This window comes from Archocentrus centrarchus, chromosome 5 (genome assembly GCF_007364275.1).
Source record: "Archocentrus centrarchus isolate MPI-CPG fArcCen1 chromosome 5, fArcCen1, whole genome shotgun sequence".
In the NCBI taxonomy this organism is placed as follows: domain Eukaryota; kingdom Metazoa; phylum Chordata; class Actinopteri; order Cichliformes; family Cichlidae; genus Archocentrus; species Archocentrus centrarchus.
In genome coordinates, this window is record NC_044350.1 from 25,852,348 (window position 1) to 25,879,257 (window position 26,910).

The window sequence follows — 26,910 nt, forward strand, 5'->3', positions numbered from 1 at the left end:
GAAGAAATTATAAACAGAGAAATCGGTAACAAAACTAATCGAGTATAGTGTTAACAGGAAAGTGATGATGATGGAAATAGTGTGGTTAACTGAATGAAAAAAGACAAAGTAGTTTTGTGGATTGCTTTGGAAGCACGATCGGAAACATATGCAAATTTGTAGAAAGATTAAAAAAGAAATAAAGATAACAATCCACAAACCATCCGTTTGACTTTTCAGTAACACTTTCAAGCTTTCTTACGATAAAATACAATATCTTTTTTCTTTTGTTGCCACTTTGAAGCAACCACACTCTACGCTGTGGATGAGGACATTTAGTTACTCTTTAGAGCTTGGTTGTGTGCTGTTTGCATTTTTATGATCCCTGTTTCTTGTCATCCTTTGTAATTAAATGAATTTTTGTGTAGCCATTCAGCCTTATTTAGTGTATTTGGCAACTACAGTCATTAAGCTGCGCAAACAAACCAAAGCAACAAAGCAACGTGAGAGTAAGCAGGTCTCATGTATGGTGTAGAGGTGACAAATAAGCTAATTGGGGATTTACGGTTAATAACTGAGCGAGGGAAGACAAGTGCCGAACCCCTTTCTGTGCCAAAGTCTGCGGCGATTTTTTTTTTTCCTCCTGACTCACCTGCCATGCTTTTGTTCCTATCGCTCTGCATTCTCATCTTCTCAGTCTCACTTAGCTGGATTTCTTTTCGCTCCCCTCTCTGATTTTTGTCTCTCTCTCTGTCTCTGTCAGGCTGATTCTCATCCTGTATTAGTTGCAAATGCAGAACTAAGTAGCTGTGACAACATTCTCAGATGCTCCAGCTGTCACAGATTTATTGAGTTATTAAAGTAATGTACTGTGATTAAAAATGCTAATTTTCCCTGAGTCGTATGCCAGCTTACATAGTTTTTTTTTTCAATAGTTGATTTAATTACATGGAAAATGAAACAAGGGTTGATGATTCAATCTTTGCAGCCAATTGCCTCACCATACAAAAATGAATTACCTCATGATACAGAATTATTGTTTGAGCTGCAAAAAGTGAAATGACAGTGGAATTCTCTAAATAATCAGAGCCTTTTGGCATTGCGCTGTGCAAGCTGTAGTGAGCACAAATGCTCATATTATGCTCATATTTGAACCATCAAATATATTAGGTTAGCTAGCATTTTGCTTATACAGTATATAATCTCAGCAGTCTTACCTCAGGCCACAAAATGAAAGCAAGGCTTTGAAAAGAGTGAAAAAAAAAAACTGATCCATTAAAATCCTTATCTCACTGCTCAAGTGTGCTCAGTACATGTAGGGTAGTTTTGGTTTTATATTTAAAGCATGGATTTTAAATAAGGAGAGAAAAAAAAGTTTCTCTTCTCAATATTATTTGAATTGTGTCCTCGTCTAGTCTGAATAATTTCCTTTTCCCTGGGGGATTTGTTCAGTGTGCTTTCCTTGGCTCATTTTGGCCTCTCATTATGCATTCATGTATTCGTTTATATAATGCGGCACACTGCAGCTTCATTGGACAAATCTCAGTTGTTTTGGACACCATTGTGTATGATACATGAATAGTAACGTTTCTTTTAACTGAGTGCTCTTCAGTTTTTCTTCCCAGTCTTATTTCTCCTGCTAAAGTTATTTTTCAAAATATGCAAGACCTCTTTTAAACATCACTGGGTTGAATCAGCTACTGAAAAAGTAATTTTCATTTCAATAATGAGATAGAACTTCTCCCTTGATCACTTGATCTTTGCGGAAAACTTTTGCTGAGTGGCGCGCTGTGCCATTACTCCAGCCTTGTAAAAATCTCTGCAAGCCGAACAGCTTTATAAATCTTTTGAATCCCTCCCAAATTTTCAGGGTGTCATAACAGATCTGCATCAGTACCACTTCCTCTCTCCTCTGAATAGTACCTATAGGTGAGCTTGTGAAATATCCACGATTATGACACATGTCTTTTCCTCTCTGGAAAGGATTGAGTTGTATGTGGAGTTCAGTGGAGTGAGTGGCTCCAGCCCTCCAGATGTCCTAGACATAACAGAGGCTTGTCAGCTCTGTAGCTGTAGCTCTAAATGGGTCACTCTTCTTGATATCACACAGCTACTTCACAATGACCCCACTGTTCGCCTGATATTACAGCACACCAGGTGGCTCACTATGAAAGTCATGGTTAGACAAATATGGACTGCATGTGTTTGTAAAAAAAAAAAAAAAAAAAAAAAGCCAGAAAAAATATATCTGACTGCTGATTTCAGAATTAAGGTGTGAATATGGCCTTTTTTCCCCTTGCACTACAAATTCAGAAGGCAGAATCCTCTTTGTATGTTTCATTTAGCTCTTGTTCCCCTTTTCCAGAACTCCATGCATGACTGTATGTAAGATTACATACGGGGAGCTCTGCAGAGCGGAGTAGGAGGTAGTAACTAAACTAAGGGTGAAAGGGAGAGGGAGAGGGTTGGGTGGATGGCAGTTCAGTGATTTCTGATTTATGGTTTGATTACAGTCTTTCCATCCTGCTGAAGACTGGCTGTATTTGTCTGCATCACGTGAACTTGCGTGACTTAGTCATGCAGCAAGCTCTGGCTCATTCTGTTTCTTGTCAAAATGAAACATACATATGCACATATAGACTTACATCTGTGGGATAGCATTAAGGCATGCACACTCACACACTGATGGAGAGATAAAATGGAGAATTGCTCTTTTAGTCAGCTGAGCAGTCTCCCCTCCTGCAGCCTGGCAACCATTCAATTCGGTTTATCTCGTACTGGGAAATAATATTGATATTCACAAATGCACCCAGTAAAGGGACAAAAAACAAGCAGCACAATAAGACGGTGTGATTTGAGCACAGGTGTCCACCGTCTTGGATTCATGATATCCCACTCAACTGAATGAAAATCAGCATATTTATTGCTGCAGATATGAATGAGAAGCCAAACTCTCTTCATCTAGAATGTCAGCGCCACTGTTTGTAAGAAGAGTAGCCTTGAAAATCAGACAATGGGCCTTTTTTTTTTTTTTCACCTGTAGCTGGCTGGATATTCTCTACTGAGAGCTACATTCCATTAATAGTAGTGATCAGACCTTGGTGAGAAAGAAACACAGTAGCTAAGTGTGCTCCCTTTATGTGCCATTAGTGTTTTTAACCAGCATCGATCCACCTGCATTTCGACTATGTTGGTGTATGAATAGGATGAAAGCTCCTGTGAAAGAGCCAGCCACTGATATCATGTCTCCCTGGGCATTCATTAAACTGCCATTCATTCTTGTATTTTAGGTCTCTTACTTTGAATTCTCTCTCCACTTTGCATTTTGTTCCATGGGCTGAAGTAGACCGTTTGACTTCATCTTGTCATGGTTATGAAACACTTCAATAAAGTGGGGAACCAGTAGAAAACCTGTCTTGATTTATAGCTTTGGCGGGACAGCTTGATCTGTCAAAATATGCCATTGTAGTTGTGAAAGGTTAATAACTCATCAGAGTTTAAATAAATAAGTTCTTTCAGTAAAAGAGTCAGGAGAATGTGGAAATACACTATTAGATAATTGCAAAGAACAGATAGGTTCACCTTATCTGGTCTTTGAGACACAATAGTGTGAATTTATTTATCAAGAGTCTAAAGCACCAAACTGCCTATGGGTTTTTAGGTGAACCTTCATATGCTACAGTTAGCCTGACAGCAGAGTGGAAATGATTGTCTGTGACAGCACTCAGAAAGATGTGAAATTAACACCTACTTAAAACAGGAAAAAGAGGCCTATCAGAATGATGGTTGAGCGTGCAGTAGCTCTGGCTTCAGCAGGTACATTTGAATATGAACATCCCTGAATGAAAGGTTATGACCCATAAAGGGGGCGGGGGGGGGACGATTTGAGCAAAGCTTGCTGAGGGGAGAAATGTCAGAGTGAGAATGGCAGGAAATATGTTAGTGACAAGGAAAAAGCTGCCCCTGGTATTCTAGAGCCCCGATGAGTAAAAATAGGGCATTGGGCAAGAAGGCAGGAAACCAGCAGAGCGAGGCCTCTAGTTGGAATTTCTTCTGGGGAGGAGAGATAAGAGACTTAACTCCCTCCTGTCTGGGCTGGCTGACTTTAACATGCGACATTTGATCGCCGATCACTTTAGAATGGAAAGGAAGAGAGAAGAAGAGATTGAAGAATTGAATAAATGATTTCAGCACTGAGTGATGTGTGTGTGCTTCTGTGTGCTTTCTGATGACTTGTCAGTTATTGAGCATTGACATGACATTTTAATTAGGTCAAGACTTGTGATGGAAACCAAAGACCACACTTGCACTCTCATGAGAGCTCTCTCACTCAAATGCACATTTATGCGTACATTTATACTTCACACACACTTGTGCACACAAACACACTTTGAGGTAATGGTTGGGGGTGGAAAGTACCCTGTGTGAGAGTCTTTGGTTCCTCAGGTTGGAGAGTGGAAGTTAGACAATAAACAGTGGCCTTATCATGCTTTGGGCAGAGCTTCCAACCTGATAGTCCAACATAGGACTTCTAGCTATTAGAAATAAATATGACCTCTACACCACTTGCCTCAGCCCACTCACTCCCATGAATAAGCAATTATTTTAGGACCCTCGGTGGTAACTTTGTCTCGGCGTTGAGATTTTAGACTGCCGGGTGCATTAGCCTCAGCCCCGTGCTTCTTCACTGTCACTTTACCACACTGATCAGGCTCTTTTATTAGATTTCCCTGTAGTTACGTGACATCACCGACACAAGATTTATCAGGATTTTTTACAAATCAAATTTCCAGGCCTAGTGGAATGTGAGATTGATGGCCTAGAAGAGGCGAGACAACAAGGTCATTATCATATCATTGATTACAGTAATTTGTACATGGTGTGGCAGTTGTTCATCTGATAGGGCGTTCACTGCCAACTACACAGTTTACAATGTGGCCACTTCTTATAAACTGTGGGTGGTTCAGGAGTTCCTGATGTCGATCTCGTGAAGAAAAAAAAAAAGTCAGAACGTGCCGAGCATCTACGGAAGAAACTAATAATAGTGTACAACAGTGCAACACTTACATCAGCAATGGCAGTTGCTGCCATTTCTTATTTGCTTTCAAATACTTTATTCCTGTTCTGAGACCAAAAAAAAAAAAAAACCCTACTTCTGGATGGAACTGATCAAACTTTGCACTGCTTATTTCCTAATGAAGTGTGTCTGAATTTTTATCAGTAAGAAGAAGAAAAGGCAAATACATTTGTTGAGCTCATTTTAGCTACTCATTTAATTGCAATTATTACTGAAGTGCCACTTAAAAATATTAATTACCTCTAGAAAGCATGCAGTTGGAAATTCAGACATTTAAGAGGGGGTAAAACAGAATTTCTGCAGAAGAATAGTAGCTTTGTGTGAAATATGGTCTAGGATAATTAGAGTTTAAAGTGGTTGCATGGAAAAGAGAAAATGTGTTACATATGCGCCCTTATGTGTCCTTGTTGTGTCCAGTTACTGTCATATTGAGGACACAGCCTTCCTTCCAGCAAGACTGCAGTATGAGACAATAACCTAATACCTGGTGGATTTCCGACTTTCATTCTTTCTCTTTTCTTTACCTCACTCTATCTTCGTGATCCCCTTTTATTCTCACATTTTCACTCCTCTCTCTCTCTCTCCTTTTTTTTTTCTTATGCACCCGCTTACCCACTCTCCCTCATGGTCACTCTCTTAAGTGATTGCTACATTTCATCTCATGGTAAATCGGCCATCAGCCCAGTGAGCTATCATTATGCAAATGATGGGCAATTCAATTTCAGCTGGTCGGAGGGGGAATTTCTAATTAGGGTGAGGCACAGCACTCAAGATAGAGAGAAAGATGTAAAAGCAAAGGCAGACAGTAAGGTGGAGAGGTACTGTAAATGGATCTCAGAGGTAAAGTGAGAGGTAGCAGAGAAAGCCTAGAAATGAAGAAGGCATATCCAGCCACAAAATCAACACCTGCATTGCACATAGTCTTCAGTTATCTGTTAGCTGCTAGCGTCCTTCTCTTCCTATTGTGTTTTTTTTTTTTTTTTGATCCTTCCTTAACAGTTAATTGTAAAATACTGGCTTCTGAGGATAGGACATGTTTTCACTGTGGGATCCTCTCCAAAACTCTGGAGACTCATAATTTAGAAAACATGATCACATTAATTTTGTTTAATCACATTGATACTAAACTTTTCCTGATACAGCAGTGAGCAAATGTTTCTCATGCAGCTTCACATGAGGACAGGGGAAGGGTAATTTAATGCAAACTATAAATACCTACATTTGACTCATTTGCCACTTAGGTCATTTTATTTGTCCTATACTGTACCTCATTTCAGGTCACACTTCAAAAGCATTTAAGAGGTTTTAATACCCTAAGATATGAATCTTTTTACCTTCCCTGATGTGTTACAAGAATTTCTTCTTGGTGTGCAAAATCAGGTTTCAAGTTTTGTGGTGTTGCCTCATGTGACTGATACAGCAATTCATTTAGTTCAGTGTGGGTGAGTGTAACCCTGCAATTTACAGATGTGAACTTTAAACACATCACATTCAGACACTGCAGTTTACCAGTGTGACTCGAATGTCTCACATACAGTACAGGCTATTGGTCAGCACTGCAACAAATGTATGTTCCCTATTCGCCTCAAATGCAGGCTATTGGTAGACGCTACAGTTACACCAATGTTCCTTAAATGCTGCACAAGCAGGCTACCGGCAGATGCTACCATTTTCTAATGCAGTAGTTTTGAAAGCAAAACAGAAAGCAACCCTTCACAACCCTTCATCAAAACAGCTTCAGACTGAATATTATATTTAATTTAGTCCAACAATACCCCACCAAGTGTAAACTGGATGAGACAAACAGTTGTCAAGAAAAGCATAGAAAACACAGAAAGATATACAGAAATTCCTTGATGTATTAGTGAGCAATGGGATTCAGGTATCTCGAGACTTAACATGATGACTACAATTAAAGTATCTGCAGCATCTGCAAGTTTGTGCATTACATTTTACAAATGATGTTTCTTGATGTTGTGCTGCTGTCAGAATGGACTGGTACTGTGCAGCAGATTTATTTTGATGGAGTGTCTCTTTTTCTTCCCATTGTTGTAATGAAGCATTGGGCTTGTCTGTTTTTTGTTTTTTTTATTTATTTATGTATTCAGCAGCCCAGAGGGACAGCAGTTTCCTACAGGGAAAAAAGAGAGAGAGAGAGAGGAGAAACAGCTGGTCAAACTTTTTTCATCACGATTAATTGAATGTGTTCAATTTACCTGCATATGAGAGTTGTTTGCATACTTTAGTAGTTTGTGTTTGTTGTTAGAGCTAAGCAAACTGTCACTTATGATTTGATAAATCTTTCGGTTCATTTTCTGTTTTTACACATCAACATATATCTGAACATGTGTAGGTGTATGCATTTGTTGGTTATGAGCACACACACACACACACACACACACACACACACACACACCACACACACACACACACATGCACACACACGCACACACACGCACACACAGAGAGAGAACAGAGGATTCAGCTGAGATCAGCAGCTCACCCAGGCTGTCAAATATTCTGTCAGCACAGCCAAGAATCACAATTGGACTCTTTGGGAGGCATTAATTCAAAGCACCGTAACAATGCTCTCTGAAACCAAATCAACTGCCTGTAGTCAGCATATCAACTACCAACTAACTCTCTCCCTGTATCTCTCTATCTCCATCTATCTCTTTGGACTTGTGTTACACAAACTTTCTCAGCACTGCCTTTGCAGCAATGTCTTTTCTCACCCACCCCACCCCCCCCTCCAATGTGTGATTGAATTTCTAAATATGTTTCGGAAGCTGACTTTCTGTACAAGATTGCCTACCATTGACAGTAACTACCTCTTGAGCGCAGATGTAACGGTTTGGAGTAAACACGTGGCTTTGTTGCTTTAGCCCAGTCAGTTGCCACTCAACAAGGACATACTATATATACATCTTCCATAAGGATGAACCATAATGCAAATAAAAGACTCCAGTGTTTGAGTACAATAGTATTAACTATGGATGCTTTTAGCATTTAAGGGCTAAAAATGGCATTTACAGTTACAGATGGATAAAATCCAAAATATTCCATCTAAATTGATATAACACAAGTCAAGTCAAATTTGATAAGCTAGAACCAGACGGCATTTGACATTTTCTTTAAAAAAAAAACAAGTTTGACAACTGATTGCAGAATTTTAGAGGGATGAATGTTTTGCATGAGCAATTGTCACACACTGCATTATAATAGCCATAGCTATAGTCTAAAAATTGCTGTGGATTAAATTGATCTTTTACAGTCTAATTGCTTAATCATATCAGCACTACTTTTCCTGACATGTTGTATTTTGATAGTGCCATTACTTCATCTCAGTCCTGTTAATGAAAACAAAATAACTTTTTACAGTATATTACAGTGACAGCTTTCTCATTGAATTGGGTGACCTATAAAGCCAGAGATTTGGGTGTATTTGTTCTCCTCAGCAATCCTAATTTATTAAGGAATCAATCTGCCCAGCTTCTCTCTCTGTATTAAAGTAATCTAGCCTTTGCATTTTTTATTTGCAGAAAAAAAAAAAGAAATGAGAAAATTCTCTGTTTTTGTATTAGCTAAAGCTTCTCCCAGCCATCTGTTTTCTGCCTGTAACACACTAGTTGTGTCCAGCGCACAGCAGAGGTGCTGCGTTCTGCTTGTCATCTGTTGGTGGTAACTTGTATTATTGCAACACTGTGTTCGTTTGTCCTCAGGAAACAGCCTTATAAAGATGAAGGGTTTGAAAATAATCAAAAACAGAGGATAAAGGAAAATGAAAAGTTCCTTTTCTTCTCTCTGAATCAGAGAGGGCAAGGGCTCTGACTGCACTTTATTAATGCACTCCATCTCGCTCACTTCTGTGTCAGGCGTAATACAAAGGGCAGGTGGGTGCGTGTGTGTGTGTGTGTGACTGTGAAGAGAGAAAGTGACGGTAGAGAGAGGTGAGCAAATTTTTCTATCATTAAGACTTATTGCAAGTAGTTGTTATCCTTGGCAAAGTGTGTAGTGTTATAACGGTCCTGGTGGCATCTTTATAATTGCCTAGATGGAAAGAAGAGATTTATAGCTAGTTCAGTGAGGGCTGTCTTGTCCATTCAGCTTTCCTGTGAAAGCCTGTTTACCTTTCCTTAAATTTCAAATGTAATCTTTCTAGTCTTTTTAGAAGATCCTTAGAAAATAGCAAGACATAGATACAGTAATTATCCATACCTTTTATTCCTGCTGTGGAAGAGTTAAAAATCCAGTTTGTACTCCTTTCAGTGGATTGTATGCAGTATCTCAGCTTTGGTACAATTTTAGATGCCTCTGTTGAATCTCCTATCTCACTTGAAAACATGACAGCCAGCAGCCTGCGTTGTTGTTCCAGTAGTATATCGCTGACAAAAAGTCAGGAAAGCATGAGAAATGAGAACAGCAAAACAAACAGGCAAACAAAAAAAAAAAAAAAGATAGAAAACAGCATCATAAAAGTTTAAGAAAGAGGAAACGTCAAATGCATAACCACAACTTTCACAATTAGTTATAGTTCTTGGAACATTTTTCAACTGCTTCAGCATATGAAACAGCATGGCAGCAGTAACTCTGATTAAGGCCCAGGTTGGATCACAATACTGAGAAACTGGGGGATTTCTGTCACCAACGGGAGACAGCATCTTGGCATAAGTTTAGTTAGAAAGCAGATACAAACATTACCTCCTCATTATCACTTTGCACTAAACTTTTTCCATGTTCAACATCATGGGCGTGCAGCTGCAGTTTTAACACAGCATGCCTAATTTTGTAAAATGCTTGCAAACTGACTTGAAAATGGAGGAAAATGAATGAAAGAGACACTGAGCTATAATTGAATATACAGATACCCAGAGAGTGAGGGACGGATGGACTATCTCTGACTGATGTATTGACACTCCCCCACCCTCACCCCGTGTTGACTAGTGGAACAAAAATTATTGGAGAAACATAAACACAAGATAAGGCAAGAAGACAAGACAAAGGGTGCAGGAGAGGAGAACGTTAAAAGCCAAGTGTAGACAAAGAGAAGGCAAAACAGTGTTCATTTGAACTATAATAATTATTATGTAAGTGCTTCTTCCCAGCATAAACGCAGCCTTAAGCATACAAACTGAATGTTTACAGTAGGACATGAACACATAGTCACTGGAAAAGATGCGGTCATCTATAAACAGTCACAGCTAAATGCTGGTCGTTGGCTGGATATTCCCAGTGGTGTGATCAATAGATTGAAAGTCAGTGCTGCCTGAGGCAGGTAGCCCCTGGCCTTCATGTCCCTGGTTATGGTTCGAGCTGTTTAAGCCTGAGCTAACATCTCCTTTCACACATGATGGGATGCGTCTTTCTTAATGCAGTTTTTGGAAATACATAAAAACTGCTTGCATACAAGTAAGAAAGACACATATTTATCCATGTTCTTTTAATTTATATTGTTTTTGGTTCAGTTTGTGCATGCCCTTCTCTTTGAAATAAACAGCACTTACATGTCAGTGTTTTCAAGGTCTGCAGGCTGGAACTCACAGATGGTAGCAGAGAGACTGTGGATAAATTAACATCAAAAGATGTCAGTTTAATCCTTTTCAAGTTCCCTGCAAAGAAAACTTAGTTACATAAGTTGAGGAGTGGAAAAATCAAAGCAAGCTGTAATAATATTCTAGTACGATTACAGAACCTACAACCCTCCAAATATAGATGTACTTTCAGCTTTCGCTAAAAAAAAAAAAAAAATCACACCAAAGCTATAAAGCTATAAAATCACAGATCACAAACAAAAAAGGAATACCTCTAACATCTGTCGTTAAATTTGAATTATATCACATACTGTGAAAAATGTATGAAAGAAAATGATTCATCACCAATGCAATATGCAGACCGATGTTGCATCCTGCATCTGGGTTTTGTCTCAGACTGTTTAAAAAAAAACACTGGAAAAAGTGATTCATACTCTTTCACTGACTGTTAGACCACCACATCTTTAAATCTGACTGATATGATGTTTATGCAGCACAGCTGACGAGTTTTTAGCAGAATATCAGAAACAGCAATTTTAAGGGAAACTCTGTAAAGACTGAATGCCTATTTGGAATGAGTGTAATGTTTTGTATTATTGATTTTCTGATGTCAGTGTGCATGCATTGTTGAGTCCATACTATATGAAGTGCTGCCTCCGTGATGTATCACTACGTGTACATGGCATGACTGCGTGTGTGTGTGTGTGTGTGTGTGTCTGTGCATGTGTGTGTGCGTGCACGCACATTGTGAGTATTTTAAACCATAGATGAGTGATAGTGTTTCCTCATAAGCCTGTCTAGGCCTTGCATTCCTCTCATTGGTAGAGTCTGGTGTGTGCCGGCTTTCAACTAATCTGGGAAGAATGTCGGTTCAGATGCACATGTGTTCCATTAAGTCCAGATCTGCGTAAATAATATACATGCAACAGCTAACATTACAGGTAACCATACCCCCACCAGCTGCTCCTTTGGCTTTACAGTCCCCCAGTGGTGCAGCCTATAAAAAAGGAAAGCCAGTGTTGATTTCTAATGAGAAAATCTATTGCAGTACCCACTGCGCTTTAAACAAGCTACAGGAGCGAGAGCTAATAGAGAGTGAGAAATATAATTAATATATTTTTTGACAGTTATATTCAACAATATGACCTGAGATACTGAATTGTATTTGATATTAAGAAAAATAAAATTGGATACCAGGGTATTAGCTATTATTGCTTAGATAAGAAAAAATGGAAAACAAATGGTACATAATCATACATAATATATATTAAATATGTTGGGAGATATTTCAGTTACTCACTTACTCACTTTCCTGTCAGACACAATCTAAAATAGTCATATGTCAGAATAATTAGTGTTATGTAAATCAAAATGAAGACATAAATGTTTGTTGCATGGCTGGAGTCATGCAAGAATGCACGCCTCCCCTGTTATTAATGATTCTACATTCAGACAACTGCCATTAGACCTTTGTGTTTATTGTCAGTCTGCTGTGCTTGTACTGATTGGCCTGGCACTGTCGAGTGACAAGCCAGTGTTTGTTTCTGCTGTCTGCCTGGGGAAACCCCTTTTGTCCCCAAACAGCCACTGTATATAATACAAAGTTCAGAGGATGCCAGCGTCTTCCTGGTGTGGTGCAGCATCTTCCTGTGGCAGATCAACAAAGTTAGTTAGAAGTTCCGAGTCACTTATTTATTTATGTATTCATTTATGTACCTTTGACTTTTTCAGCAGGGATTACAATAGCATGAACAAACAAGTAAACCTTGCTTTCTGCTCTATTTTGGTCAGCAGCAGAGAGTGGGTGGGCAGGATTTAAAAAAAAAATGAATAAGAGGTTAGACTCAACCTGATGTCAAGTAGAGATGGTGCAGCATCTGGCTTGGCAAAAAATATCATAGAAACCCAAACCGACCAAAAAAGTGAAAGAGAGGTGATAAGGGTGGGAGCCTCTGAAGTGAGTAGAAAACAAAAGAAAGGTGTCAGAGAACAAGTGTAGAGAACAATGCTTCTTGCACTTGCAAACTGTTGTGAGCCAGCAAGGAAATGTGAGGAGTTTGGCTTTTGCCGTTCTGGGTGCCAGCACTCCTAATGAGTCTGTCAGGGCCAGTTAGCACAGCCAGGCCTGCTTGTGTCTCCTCCAGGCCGCAGACAGCTGTTATTAGCCCCGTAATGGCATGCCACAGGGCCAGATTAGCCTGGCACACTGGAGAAATATCAAACATTCACTTACTGTGGCTCCTTCGCTGGCTAAAGCAGCTATTTGGCAAGGCATTCATTTAGCTGTGATGCTGGCAAGCTACCTAACAAGCCCCAAAAGAAAAAAGGTCTTCAATGAGAGATGGAGTTAGTGTACAGTAGCTCCTCTGGAAGGGGAAAAAAAAATGGCATACTAGCGAATGTTTAAGGCAGCGCACATGAGGTCAGATTACTGATTCCTACAAGAATCATGTTTTCCAAAAAAAAAAAAAAACCTTCTGATTTGCAATAAGATATTGCATATATTAGATATGAAAAACAAATTATGTCATATTTTTTCTCTTTGATGTTTTTTTTTTTTTATACCTCGCTGATGATTGTCAAACATTGCATTGTTATCTTAAAAAAGCCGTGTCATCATTATGCAAACCTCATCGACAAGATGGCCACTGCTGTCTACTCATCTGTTTTTACCTTTCATAATGAGCACAGGAAATCAAAACCTTACACAGCAAGTACTCATACTCTGCCTTGGGGGATAGCATGCGCTATGCAGTCTGTGATCAGCCTACACCATCTTAATCGGCATACTGGAAACACAGTACACTGATCTATAGAGTATGCTACTTACACAGTATACTGTAAATCATGCTCTTTGAGTCTGCTGTTTCTTGCATATAAATATGCAAGCTTTTGCATATGTTGCGTTGTGGCTTTCACCCCATAGCAATCACTCTGCATTTAGGGCCATAAACACAATCTGCAAAGGTGTGCTTATTGTGTTCTCCTGTAAGAGCTGGGGCCTGACTCACACATTTGCACCCTGTATGTGTTTTCCGGCATCATGTGTCTGATTTGAAGTGGAAGGCAGAGATCGTTGCAGTTCGTTCAGGGATAAATCCATTGTTAAATATTATTAAGTACTGCATGTCTCACTGCAAAACAATCTCAAGCTCTGCCCTTGAATTTGTGTGTCTGTCAGGGTGTTTTGCATATATGTGTGTCACATGAATATTAAAAACGAGGTAAAGTGAACAGATTAAGCAAGAGTAACATGAGTGAAAGATAATGTGATATTTATTAATTAGTGCATTGTGTTTTCTTCTCTCAACAATCTGCATCATATCCTCATTAGCAGACCATGTGGATTGAGCGTGGCAAAGTCATTATATACTATACATAGCAAGCAACAGCTGTAGTTATTTCTAAATATAAATTTATCTTTTATTCTCTTATTTATGAGGGAGCTGTTTCCACATCACTGATTGCAGCTTTTATTTCCACAACAAGCAGGGTACAAAGCTAAAAGAGGGTCCTGAGAGAAAAAGATGCAACTCACTTTATCAATGAATACACACAAAGCACATAGCCTCACTGTTTTAAAAATCAGATGACTGAAACAACACAAAAACAGTTGAACACATGTTCCTGAAGAGTGATGCTAATGTGCAAACAACAGGATATCGAGGGAATAACAGTGCTGTGCGTACTAGCCGAGAGTGAAGTGAGGAGATTGATAAAGACAAAGAGTGAGATTAAGAGCATTAGATTTGAAGTAAATCCTGTGAGGTACCCATGCTGTGGCTGTGGGCCACAGTGTGAACCCCACTGAGCTACACTCTCTTTCCCTGGCAGGGTTCACTTTGTGCGAATCATTAGCTTCCCAAGTACGGAGGGCTTTTCCACCACTCCCGTAGGTGCAGCTGAAATCCACACGGGGCAGTACAGGGAGGAGCTGGCGGGCTTAAGAGCCAGTACCTACACTCTGATTATCAGTTGTGTAATGTATAAAAAGATGGAGTCAGTAGTAAGCCAGTGCACAGGAACACTGGCCACCAAACACAACAGCTTAGCACCATTAGTGCCGCTGCATGAGCCAATTTTATCCAGTTATTATGTGTAGTACATCACCATGAAGTGATGTGATTAACATGGCAGCCAACGTGCAGGATTGTGACTTGGGTAGAAATTTATGAAACTAACAGTGGTAAACAAAATGAGGACCATAAATAGAACTCAGGTGTGTTTAAGGACTGAATGATAGCTGTATTTTGGATGAAACAGTAAAAGTTGAGAAACTTTGAAACTAAATTAAAGTAAATTTGATTAAAATATGGACATTTTCACTGATACTTTATGTTAGTATTTAAGGTATTTTTATACACCTAATGTCTTTCTGTTTCTCTCTCCCCCTCCAGAGCAGATACGGCGCTCCAGATCGAGGTGTAAGGCTCTACAGTTCCCTGCCCATGCGCCCAAACCCTGACGGCAAGAGACTGCCCTCTACTGGGGTAAGACCCATCTCTCCCAGCCTCCCCTCCACCCCCTCACCCATTGGTCTCACCCACACCTACATGCTACTTTTAAACCATACAGAAAGCCACTGGAGAGAAACTTGTCTCAGTTGCACTGCAAGACTGCCCAGACATCAGAGGTGGAAGACAGATCAAAATGAGTGCAGAGTTTTACAATGACTGCATGAATTGAAAATGTTACATAGGTTGTTGATAGAACGAGTCTGAATGGAAACAACTGAAAAATATGGCCAGCAATGTCCGGACGTAAATCACTTCCAGGAAACAACTTAACCTAAAAAAACTGACAATGTTTCAAACTTTTTTCCTAACCTAAACTGGCCTCTTCCTCATTCTTTGACTCCACATTGCAGCCTCCTCCACTTGCTAATAACCACCCCATCATTTTTTCCACACTTACTTTAATAGACCTTCTCTGTCTCCTATCCTCACTCTGTTATTGACCACAGTAAGGCTCCCAAAAAAAAGCACCTATCTGACTTGATGGTTGGCGTGGTATGTCTCTGGTAGCTTTTCAATGAAGCCTAAGTGGTGCAGGTGATAGGCCAGCTAATTGACTCCTACTGAATTTGTGTTGACACAGAACAAAAGGCAATCTGTGCCTTTCTGGACAAACTGCTGCTGCCGTAGAACTATTTTAGGTGAAAAAGAGGATGTTGATTAAGCATGAAAATTAAATATTTTTCCTTTTCTCTATATCTTTTGTTGTAAAGTAGCTGTGTTTGGACATCAAAGGCTCATTCTTCCTGTTATTTTATTATACAAATGCTCATGGACGTGCTTGGGAAAAAAAAAGAAAGATTACATTTATTGAAGTTAAGTGATGGAACACCTCCAGTACTTTGACTTTGACAAAGTGCTGGAACAGTCAGTCTACTTTGTTTGTGAAACCGTTCTTTCATTTTTTTTTTTTTTTTTAATAAAACATCTTTTTGTGGAAATCATAATTAGAATCTAGCTAGCCTTGCTTTAATGCATTTATGTAACAAGGAGAGAAAATGAAAGAAACAATAGAGCAAAAAGAGAGAATTTAATTTCATATGTCTCCCTTTTTCATGTTTCACTCCATGCAAGTGCTTTTTGAATTATCTCTTCACTGCTCCAGGGCTCAATGGGAGGAAGAGTGGGGGAGTGAGGGAGAGGAAGAGAAGAGACAGGCAGACAAAGCGAAAGCTGTGTAATATTGTTGGTGCGCACCTTTTTTAATTACAACAGAGATTGTATTGATGTCTCAGGCCACATGTCCTAAATCATTTATCAAGGGGGGAGAGTGCTAACAAAGCATTTCTAAGAAACCCATCCTCTCCCAGGGCCTGGAATCATATGTTATCTAAAGTGAATATTGTTAATGCTTTTCAGTGGAGAGACCCACTTACAAATCATGGAAATGAGTTCCTTGTCAGGACATCCGTAAGGTGGTAAAGATGTATATCCACCTTCATCTAATCTTCTGTTGTGCAAATGAAATTGCATTTAAATCTCTCTGTGGAAGTTGTTTATAAAATAAAGATGCTCAAAGTTACGGATAAATGTACAGAAATGACAAGAAGATTTATAAGTAGTCTAGTTGCTTTGTTCAGATTAGAATTTGTAGAAAAAAACAAAACAAATCACACAAAGAAAACCCAAAACAAAATACACACAACACACACACAGAGGGACATTATAACAAACTCTCTCACTTACTCACCTTAGGTTTTGTGTCATTTCCTTTTGTCTGTTATTACCTGGGTACAGCATCAGTACAGTAGCATACTGTAGCTACAGGCTGCATGGAGAGGAGGAGAATGTAAACCACTTAACATGCAGGAGGAAACCAGACGTTTTTCCATTGCACTTATCAGGTGCTGCGGGTGAGAGCAAGTGGTAAGGTGCAGTAGGTCCCTGCCCCCCCCATCTCCTTTCCTCCTCTCTTACTTCCCTTGCACACCCCTTTTATTTTCCCCTGATCTTTATCTCTGTCCCCCACCACACCACCACTCACCACCCTCCGTTCAGTTAAAGTGGGCTTGGCACTTCCTCACCCACCCCCCCCCCACCCCCCCCCCCCCCCCCCCCCCCCCCCCCCCCCCCCCCCACCCCCCCCCCCCCCCCCCCCCCCCCCCCCCCCCCCCCCCCCCCCCCCCCCCCCCCCCCCCCCCCCCCCCCAAAAAAAAAAAAAGAAAGAAAGAAAAAAAAACACACACACACATTCCTCACCACCGCCACCACTTCTTTTCTCTCTGTCAAACTAACCTCCAACTCCTGCTCTTCACCTTTATGTTTCCTGTCAAGGTGCACTGCCCACCCGCCTCCCCTCCCCCCAACCACCAGCTCTGCCCCCGCAACCTTTTCTTTTTCTTTCTTTCAACATCTATTACAGCTCTAAATGCCTACGGTTCATTTTTATAAAAAAAAAAAAAAAAAGCTAAGTGCAGAGGGCGGGACCTGCGTTGCTCTGCGGTAATCTTGTCATCCCTACATGTACATGAATTGAAGGGGGCTTTTGCTGTATTAGTGGATTTGAATGGAATCGCTTTAGTAAAACAGATTCAAAACTTTATTGGAGCGCTCTGAAACTTAAACTACACAAACTTCTGAAAATGTGATGACTGTAGGAATCTGACCCAAAGTCAAAAGTAAATTAGGTTTGGAGATCTACGCCAAAGACCGACCATCCTGTTTTCTCCCTGTGAGACTGGTGAGAACCCATATCATAGGGAATAATGATTAGAAAAAAAAAAGGAGTGACATTTAACTGGCTGAATTTTTCTTTTTTCCTTTATACAGTACTCTGCAAAACTCTTGAGGCACTCCTCATTTCTTTATAATTTGATAGGAAATCAGGAAATAGGTGTAGTGATTTATTGGAACATGTACAAGCCAGCCTAAACTCTCTTATGCAGACTTTCTTGTAATTTCATTAACTAGGCTTCAGGAATAGTTCTCCAGGCTGCTTGAAGGACATCTAGAGCTCTTTGGATGTTGGCTGCCTTTTGTTCCCTTCTCTGTCAAGATGATCCCACACCACTTCAGTCATGTTGAGGCCTGGGGAGGCCAATCCATGACTGATAGTGTTCCATTGTGTATTTTTCTATCCAGGTATGCTTTTACTGCACTGGCAGTGTGTTTGGGATCATTGTTATGCTGAAAAATGAAGCCAGTGACATTTTGTAGATGGTATTGCATGGTGGATCAAAATCTGACAGCACTTTTCTGTGTTCATAATTCCATCAATTTTAACAAGAACCCCAACACCACTGGCTGAACACTTCTGTCCTGGCCTCAACAATTTGAACCAAAAATTTTGAATTTGGATTCATCAGCCTATAACACCTGTTGGCACTGATGCAAACAGTGCATGGATCAACTGAAGGGCCAAATGCATCTCTCAGGTCCTGTGCCAGGTCTTTGCTGGATTTTTTTCCCCCCTATTTCTTAAGGACATGACTTTTAGACACTGTTCATGTGCTGTAGGTAGTTTGTAGGTACTTCTTTTTGTGTCTTCCACTTGTCCTATTTCCTTAAATTTTTGAAGGACACACTACACATCTTGCCGAGATAAGCCAAGCTTTCAGTTTATGGCTCTTTGGGAATCACCTTGTTTGTGCAAAAGTTATTGCTAATCACTCTGGCCATAGTAGATCCCAGAATCCTTCTTCTATTGGCACAACCTTAAAGACCACATTACTATAAAGGGCAGGGCAGTGGAGCATTAACTATCCAAACTACTGTAAACAGTAGTTTACAGTAGTTTTGACTTTATTTGACCAGGAAGTGAAACTCTTGAGATTAACAACCTCTTGTGTGAGTGTCCTGGGCCAAGGTAGGCACCACTGAGTGAGTGTTGACAGCAGGAGAAAACAGAGCTCAAAATCTGCACAAGCACAGGGAGAATATTCAAACTCCACACGAGTTTGAAGCCTGGACCCATTTGTTTTGAGGCAGCAAAGCTAACCACTGAGCCACTGTGCTGCCAAACAGTCTAAAGCACTAAACATAATGTAACAGATTGAGAGGGTCGTGCGGCCCTTTCGAGTTTGTTCTGAAGACATGGATATGGGAGGGGAGGAATGGATATGATAAAGAGGGAGTGGGGGTATTTTCAGCTAGACTCTCCAGGGAGACATTCATACTGTAGCACTGAGTTGTTTATAGTAATGTCATAAATAGCTCTCACTCACCTTTGCATGACTTGGCTAACAACCCAGTGATGTTGATGCCAATGTCAGATTCTTAGTTTTGGACATGGGGAATGTGTTAAGGAAGTAGGTTCTGATGTTATCCTTCTGTTAATCTTGCAGGTTGTACTGCCCTGATGTACAGTTAACATACTGTTTTCCTCATTGATATTGCATATCAATCAGGTTAAAAAATCCGTTAAATGCATTTTCTTCATCAAAAGACATTCATGAATCTGATTCTTTTCAGTATTTAAAACCTACATTGTTTACACCCATGCATACAAGCTTGCAGGCCTCTTTTGCACTGTGTTTACTGGCACATTGCTGCAAATCTTGGCGCGTTACCGCCACGTATAGATTGCTGGAATTGTGTGAAACCATTGGTGGGAATGTGTATTGCATCAGCTGTATGCTTTTGTGTATGCTCGCATCTGTTAATATGCACACATGAGAAGAGATAAAATGAGAACCCACTCACACAAATGTTCCTACAGTGCTGGTTGGAGTAACTTAAATTTGTAAGAACTGCATATTCAACATTATTTCAGAATATTGTTGATTTGTTTTGTAACATCCAGCACATGCCATATTTCTCTTATACACATCTGTTCGAATGGAATGCAGACTTTTGTGGGCTTCACCCATTGGAAGATCAGTCAAGTTTAACAGGTAACCTCATACATGCTGAATGTGCGATTACTTTAATTAGCTCAAGTTCAAGTTTTATTGTCTGTAATGGAACTAGAGTAATTGTATACACTGGCAGTGATACAGTGAAATAATTAAACACATTGAGTGTTTAAAGTCATGCACAACAACTCTTAAATATGCTTGAGTGGAGTGCTCAGGTTGGATTAGCATCAGTGTATCTTTTGCAGGGAGTTGCACTGTTTGAGCTATCGTCTAGTTGTTATTGTTGTTGTTGTTTTAGCTCCACTGCCTTGACAGTGATACATAGGGTGAAGGTTCAAAATCTGCTGTAACGCGAAGATGACAGGATCATTTCAGGACTCCTTCGTGTATTTTTTTTCTTTTTCCTCCACTTCTCCCTCCCTCTCTCTCTCCTCCTCCTCTCTCCCTTGCTTTGTGTCTCTCTGTGTCTTTCTCCAAGCTGATTTGGAGCCTTGCATAGTCAATTATGTAGGGAGTGAGAGATGGAGTGGGGGCTCCAGCTTCCATATTTTGGTGTGATATTAATATTGCATGAGCACTATTCTGTAGCGAATATCTAAGAGACTGCCTATTAAGGCAGCAGCAGGAGAAGAATGTGACAGACACACACACGCACGCACACACACACACTGTACATAAACAGACAGAAAACCAAAGAGCAAGGGTGAATCAGTCAGGATCAGGCACAGGTTGTTATAATTAGTGTTTTCCTGATTTATTTCAGTGGGATAATAAGAGTGACTCATTTTCCTGTTTAATAAGTCATGTTTGTTTATCTTGACATGGCTCACATCACACTGTACAGGCAGTGTGTTTGATGTTAGTGAGAACTGAGTGATATTCCACTGTAATCGTGCTTTGAATGGAATATTTTAACTAACCAACTGAATAAACAAACAAAACAGATGCAAAATAAGTGCTCGTTGTAAAATGTTTCCAAGATAATTGTTATATTGCATATTGCAAAGCAGAAGTGGTCTGATGACAGGCTATTTATTTCCTGCTGCTGGGTGGGCATCAATGATGCACAGAGTAAGTGTCAACAGTGACAGGCTGAGAAGATCCCCGGCGATGACTGAGAGGCTCAGCATGGACACTTATTGCTTTTTGGGTGCTAAGTGGCAATGACACCGTGTGGTCTGTGAGAGACGTCTCATTTCATGCCACCAGAGACTAAAAAAGTGAGGTAATATTGTTTTATATGAGAACATATAAACAGTACAAGTACAGCTTTCAGGTATTACACCAGACACTTTTTAAAACTTATACATTGGTTGATCAGTTCTAGTATTGTCCAGGATGTCATCTTTATACGTTTTTGTCCAAAGCCAATAAAGATAAATAAACGAAAAGCCAGAAATTATCACATTTGAGAAAACATAACAAGTGAAATGTAGTATAACATAATATATAGTCCTACAAAATGTGGCCCATTTTCCCCCTCGCAGATATATTTCTTCCTATGGTGTCCTGAAATGTATCACAGTCTGTAGAGAAAACTGTCACAATTCAATTTGTTCAGTTATAATAAAAAAATATTTTCTTTATGTGTCAAAAATGCTTTGCAAGGGGCAATTATGGTTTTAATTCATTATCCATGTTCATTGTTTCATCTCTACTAAGTTGTCCCACTTTAGCTACCCAATCATGTAGGCTACCATCAATCTCCTGCTCATCAAACATATGTAATAATCAGCAGACTCATGGGAAAAGGGCCTGAGAACACACTGAAGTGGCACTCCTTTACAGCTTTTTCCTCTTGCAGTAGCATTGCAAGGTGCTGAGAAAGCCTGTTCTGGAGTCGACAAAGCCAGTTAGTCTAAAGTCTACAAACATCACGCTGGGCTTAACGTCGAACAAGTGCTTGGTGACCTTAGAGCACCAGCTGGAGTTTAAAGAAGTCTTTAAAAGGCCGATTCTCCACAGTAATATCATCGCCCATGCCTCAAAGAGTCAGGATTAAGGCCCACTTTCCCTCACTAAAATGTAACAAATGTGTGAAAACATCACAGCCAAAGCCAATGTGGAGAGAACGATGTAGAGCGTGGTGGCGGCAGTGGTGGCGGAGGTGGTGGCGGTGGTAGGGGGCCCACAAACGATACAAGAGGCAGAAAAGAAGGGAGAAAGTAAGGAAAACTCAACATCTTAACACTCGCCAAGCCCCCTCCCTGCCAGAGATATCAATGTAGTTGGCTTTCTCTGATATTCAAATGGCAAGAGGAAAAAAAGTAGATGAAAAAAGGGGGGGGGGAGAGAAACCTCTGCCTTTGGAAAGGGGAGGGGAGGAGGGTGCTGAGAAAAAGACCTGCCATCTATGTATTAGTGCTCTGTAAATATTACATGAGCTCCACATTCACTCAGTTGTTTGGCATTACTTCCACTGGATGGGTATATTATTTTAGAAACCATGCCTTGTTTATGGAGAGGCATGACCTACTTCCAGACACTCCTCTCTTTCTCTCTCTTTGGTATTTTTTTTCCCCCTTCCTTCTTTCTCTCATTCCCTTTACCTCTCTGTTCCTTTCCCTCTCTGTCTCTCTTTCTCGCTCTCTCTTATTCACTTTCAATCTGCGAAATCTCAACTGGTTGTCCCTGCTGAACAATTACAAGGCAGAGAGACCCAAATGGAGATGTTTGTAGAAAACAACATGTGTATAATTAAGGTTTAATGAGCTCTTGTCAGGGTGGAATGTGCAATTAGATTGGTAATAGAAAATTCTGTCTAAATGCTAGTGGCAGAGGCTGGATGTGGAGTCAGCATGGCAGTGAATGAAAGAACAGTGAATTATTTTGAGCCCTATTGACAGAAGTAGATGGTACTGGATGCTGCATTTAGATTTAAATACATGGTGAGTTCCCAAATAGACAAAAAAGGTTGTTTTTTTTTTTTTGCTTTGTTTTTTTTTTCCCTGATGGTGCTATATTGTGTGTTTTCAAATTACTGTGATCAAGCACACCAGGTTTTTTTTTTTTTTTTTTAACAGCTAAAGATTTTCTCAACCCCTGCAGAATGAACTGTGTGTTAAACTATGTTTTTACAGTTGCCAAATCTTAAGCAAACCTTTTTTAATGACTTTAATCTTTTCTTTAACTAACAGTACGACAGCTTTTTTTAAAAAACAAAAAACAAAACAAAATAAAAAACACCTTCATGTGTGGTGATATGGTTAGACTGAAAAAACTAAACAAAAAAAACAATTAAACCATTACCTTTGAGGAGAACTGTAACTGTATTTACTAATCTACCGATGGACATCACTGACCTATATTTGGTCTCAAATCACTGCCTGACATTTCTTTCGAGGTCTCTCCTTTTTTTCTGCCATAGAGACTCACTATTTTAGGGACAAACACTATTCCACCTTTAAATAAGGCAGTTGTGAGTAAAACCAGGTATTTTGTTGCTCTCTTTTCCCTCTTTTTTTTCTGTCTTCCTCTCTTCTGACAGCCTTTCTCTTGACTTTGTGGAATTGTGGTTTGTTGGTCTGGTGGAGAAGATCCATGCACACACAAAAAAATTGCATTTGGCTCTTTCTGAATTACTTGACTAGTCCCTGAAAGAGAGGGCCCTTTGTTGGCTTCCTCTGGGACTGCCCTTGAAAGGCTCCTATTGTGTGGTAAGCACTATGATATAATGCAAGTGGATTTAGTAGATTTAATGGAACAAGCAGATGTGGTTTTGAAGTCTTCATGTGATGAGTAGCTGCCTGTTTTAGGTGATCAGAACCACATCTTAAAGAAATTAAATAATATATGAATGGTGTGGCACTCTAAAATCATTCTAAGCTTTGATTGTGTGTTAAATACTCTTAAATACTTTTACTCCGTGTGGTGAAAAAAATCCACAGAATTTATTTGTACATGATTTAAGGTATAATTTGATAACTCATTTGTCAGATTTCACTTGATCTTCCATATTGGTGTGTTGTAAGTCAAGGTTAGGCAGAGTGGGGGCAGTTGAATGTCAGCGATGTGTTAGCTTTGTTTTCATTGTGTTAACAGGAGCACAATGGTACAATTGTGTGGCCATCTGAAACCATACACCTACCCAGAGCTTTCGGGGGTCAGAGGTGGGGGAGATGTGTGTGCCTTTAGTCCAATGAACCATGCATTTTGAAAAACCCAGAAACAGAAGAGTAATCCATCCAGCAAGCCATCAAAACCATTCTGCTCCACTGTCCTGCACACATACCAGATCTGCTCATCCTGAAAAATGTCATCATCTTCCAGATATAAATGACACCCCCCCACCCCCCATGTTGCTTTATAATCAGTTATGCATTATTTTAAGGTGTCATTTGAGAAGTGGCCTGCTTCTTGAAGCCCCTCAACGTGATGGACAAGATCATAAAGCCGAGCAATAAACCTGAGATAAATGTTATATCTTAACACTGATAGAGGCAATTAAGTCCATCATAAGCGAGACAGGGAACACTCTTCTCTGGAGACTCATTCACTTGCATGGTTAAACATGATCCCCAGCTAAATGCCTTATTTTATTTCTCCTCTCAGCTCACAGCTTACAGTCGAGCGCAAATTGAGCTGATGTGTTTTTTTCTTTCTTCACAGAATTTGGTCGTTCTGTCTGGTCTGCCCTTTTCTGTCTGTCGTCATGTGTCTCCCTCTCTCTCTGCCGCTCCCTTTGGCTCTCTCCTCCCCACTTCAATGTATTTGTCATGGTAATGTAAAAAATCTCAGCTGCTTCAATTCATTTCGTGCTCTTTCAGTCGAGAAAGAAGGGCAATTCTGTTTCTCCTCACTAGTTTCTGTGTGTTAAGGCTCAGGTAATGAAGACCACATTTTATCTGCATGGAGTTATATGACTGGGTGTGGCTGAGCAGGTCTGTTATGGGAAAATAAATATTATGAACGGGCTAACTTTGTTATCTTTATCACACTGAGATCAATGTATGTGTGTTACTGGACAGGAGACATTGCACAAACACTAAGGCCAGTATGCAGTGTGCATTCATCCAGCTCTTAAAATACAATGCATCCATGCTCATGTTGTATGCGTATGTAAACATGCAAACCAGTGCAACACATTGGTGAAATATATACGCAGCAGCAGAGATATCCACATCTGAAGGCATGCAATCCATATCTGCCTTAAATCACACAATCCCACTTATTTTCTGTACTTTAGTTATGTGTGTGTGAGTGTGTGTGTATTCATTAAACCGTGTGTCTGTTTGTGTGTGTGTACGTGCCTGCCATTGAGTCATTGAATGCTCTAATGACCACAGTCCTGACACAGGTATTTTGACTGCTGCCTCTTTCCATCGGCATATTGACTGGCATGCGATTAGTTACGCTGGGGTAGAAAACTAGGGAGGTGCATATTGCAACCACGAAAAAGACTGGGAGAAGAGTTAAGTCCTCTGCTCCACATCTCTCCTGTTTCATCGTTCTTTAAATCTAAAACATCCCTGGCTGCATTTAAGGGTTCTGTTATTTGGTATTCAATACGTACAGGAAAGCACAGTTGGGCTTACAGCGACCTTATGAGAAAAACCCTCTCCTCTAGATCAATGCAGGTTAGCAGCACTGTAGTAAAGAATGCAGAGGAGTTATATAGTGACAGTAGTCATAGTAGGAGCAGGAATTTGGTATAAAACTGATCTCAAAATGCTTTCTAAGTTGAACATGTACTGTTTGAACTTAAGGGATTTATTTTGAATACTGAGCCCAGTGAGTCCCACATATTGAGGTTGCACAGATTTTAAATTTGGGGTGTAAGAGAGTGTTCATGTCTATGCCGTCCTCACTATCGACAGATACTTTTCAGTAGGGCCCAACCGATTTATCAGCAGGGCGATGTTCATGGCTAGCATTAGCTATTTGCCAATCTATTGTTATCTGCATTTGTAACAGCCAACAAATTAAAATAAGAAAAATAAAAGAAGACAGAAGAAACACCCTTCAGCTATGTTGATGTTACATAAAGGGACACACTGTTGGGTACAAATAAAAATGCATGCAAAGCAGTTTTGTCAGCACATTATTTTGGGCCAGTTATTATAGAAAAAATATAAAATAACTGGAATATAAAATCTAAAATAATTGGAATCTAGTTCACTCTACTCCATTCTGCATCCCAGTGCTACTTGAAAACATGATGTTCTACTTTGTATCTTCATATATAATCAACCCTTAACTTGCAAATTACAGAATAAACCCAATTACCATATCTACTATCCAGTAAAAACAAGATCCAGTTATTTAAAAGTAAAAATGAGTCTAAATCTTATTTATCCCACTTCTGTACTGTGGATTTTGCTTGTAAAACATATTATTTACTGAATGGGTGAAACCAGATGAAACTAAAGGTGTGAATCCATGTTTGAAGTCTTTGCAAAACTCAGTTTCTGATATGCTGTGTTTCACTCAACTGTTCTATAACCTCAACAACTGTGGTGCACTTCCTGCGTCAAACTGACATTGGTTTGGCTTTACGCAAACACAAAGTTATTTATAGCATCTCTCCCACTTTATTTTCTCTCTCCCATTCTCTCCCTCTCTCTCTCTCTATTTGCATTTCTGCTATGCAAACAAGAAACTGGTGTCAGCTGCATCAGTCCTACAGCCGTAACTTGTCCCTTTTCTTTCTCAAGCCTCAATCTTTTTGAAAATTTCTGCCCTTCTTTCCCTCAACTCCCATCTCCTCTATCTCACTGTAGCTTTCTAACTCTCTCACCTTCGCCCTCTCCTTCCTCTTCCCTTCACCCTCTCTCTCTGTCTGTGTTTTCCTTTGCTCAATTGTTTTGCTGTAGATTTGACCACTATGATTAATGACCTCAAAGCCACAGGAAAGCAAACACAGAGAGACACGACGTGTGCACCATTCTCTTACGTACCTCCCTTTTTTCTCATATGTCCACTGCTTCTGTTCACAGTGAACACATTATGACTTCTGGGTAAACATGTTTATATTAAAAGCCAGATTATACAAAAGCAACATTTCCTTATTTTCA

At 39.9% G+C, this 26,910-nt stretch overlaps 1 protein-coding gene across 4 annotated transcripts in view; it reads left to right on the plus strand.

Annotated features, from left to right (window-relative positions):
- Positions 1–26,910, plus strand: part of tox2 (TOX high mobility group box family member 2) — an 86,867-nt gene that overhangs the window by 13,458 nt on the left and 46,499 nt on the right. For all 4 annotated transcript variants that reach the window (XM_030729319.1, XM_030729321.1, XM_030729322.1 and 1 more), the window contains exon 2: positions 14,985–15,077. In XM_030729319.1, the coding sequence (XP_030585179.1) occupies positions 14,985–15,077 (93 nt within the window). The remainder of the gene's footprint in view (positions 1–14,984; positions 15,078–26,910) is intronic.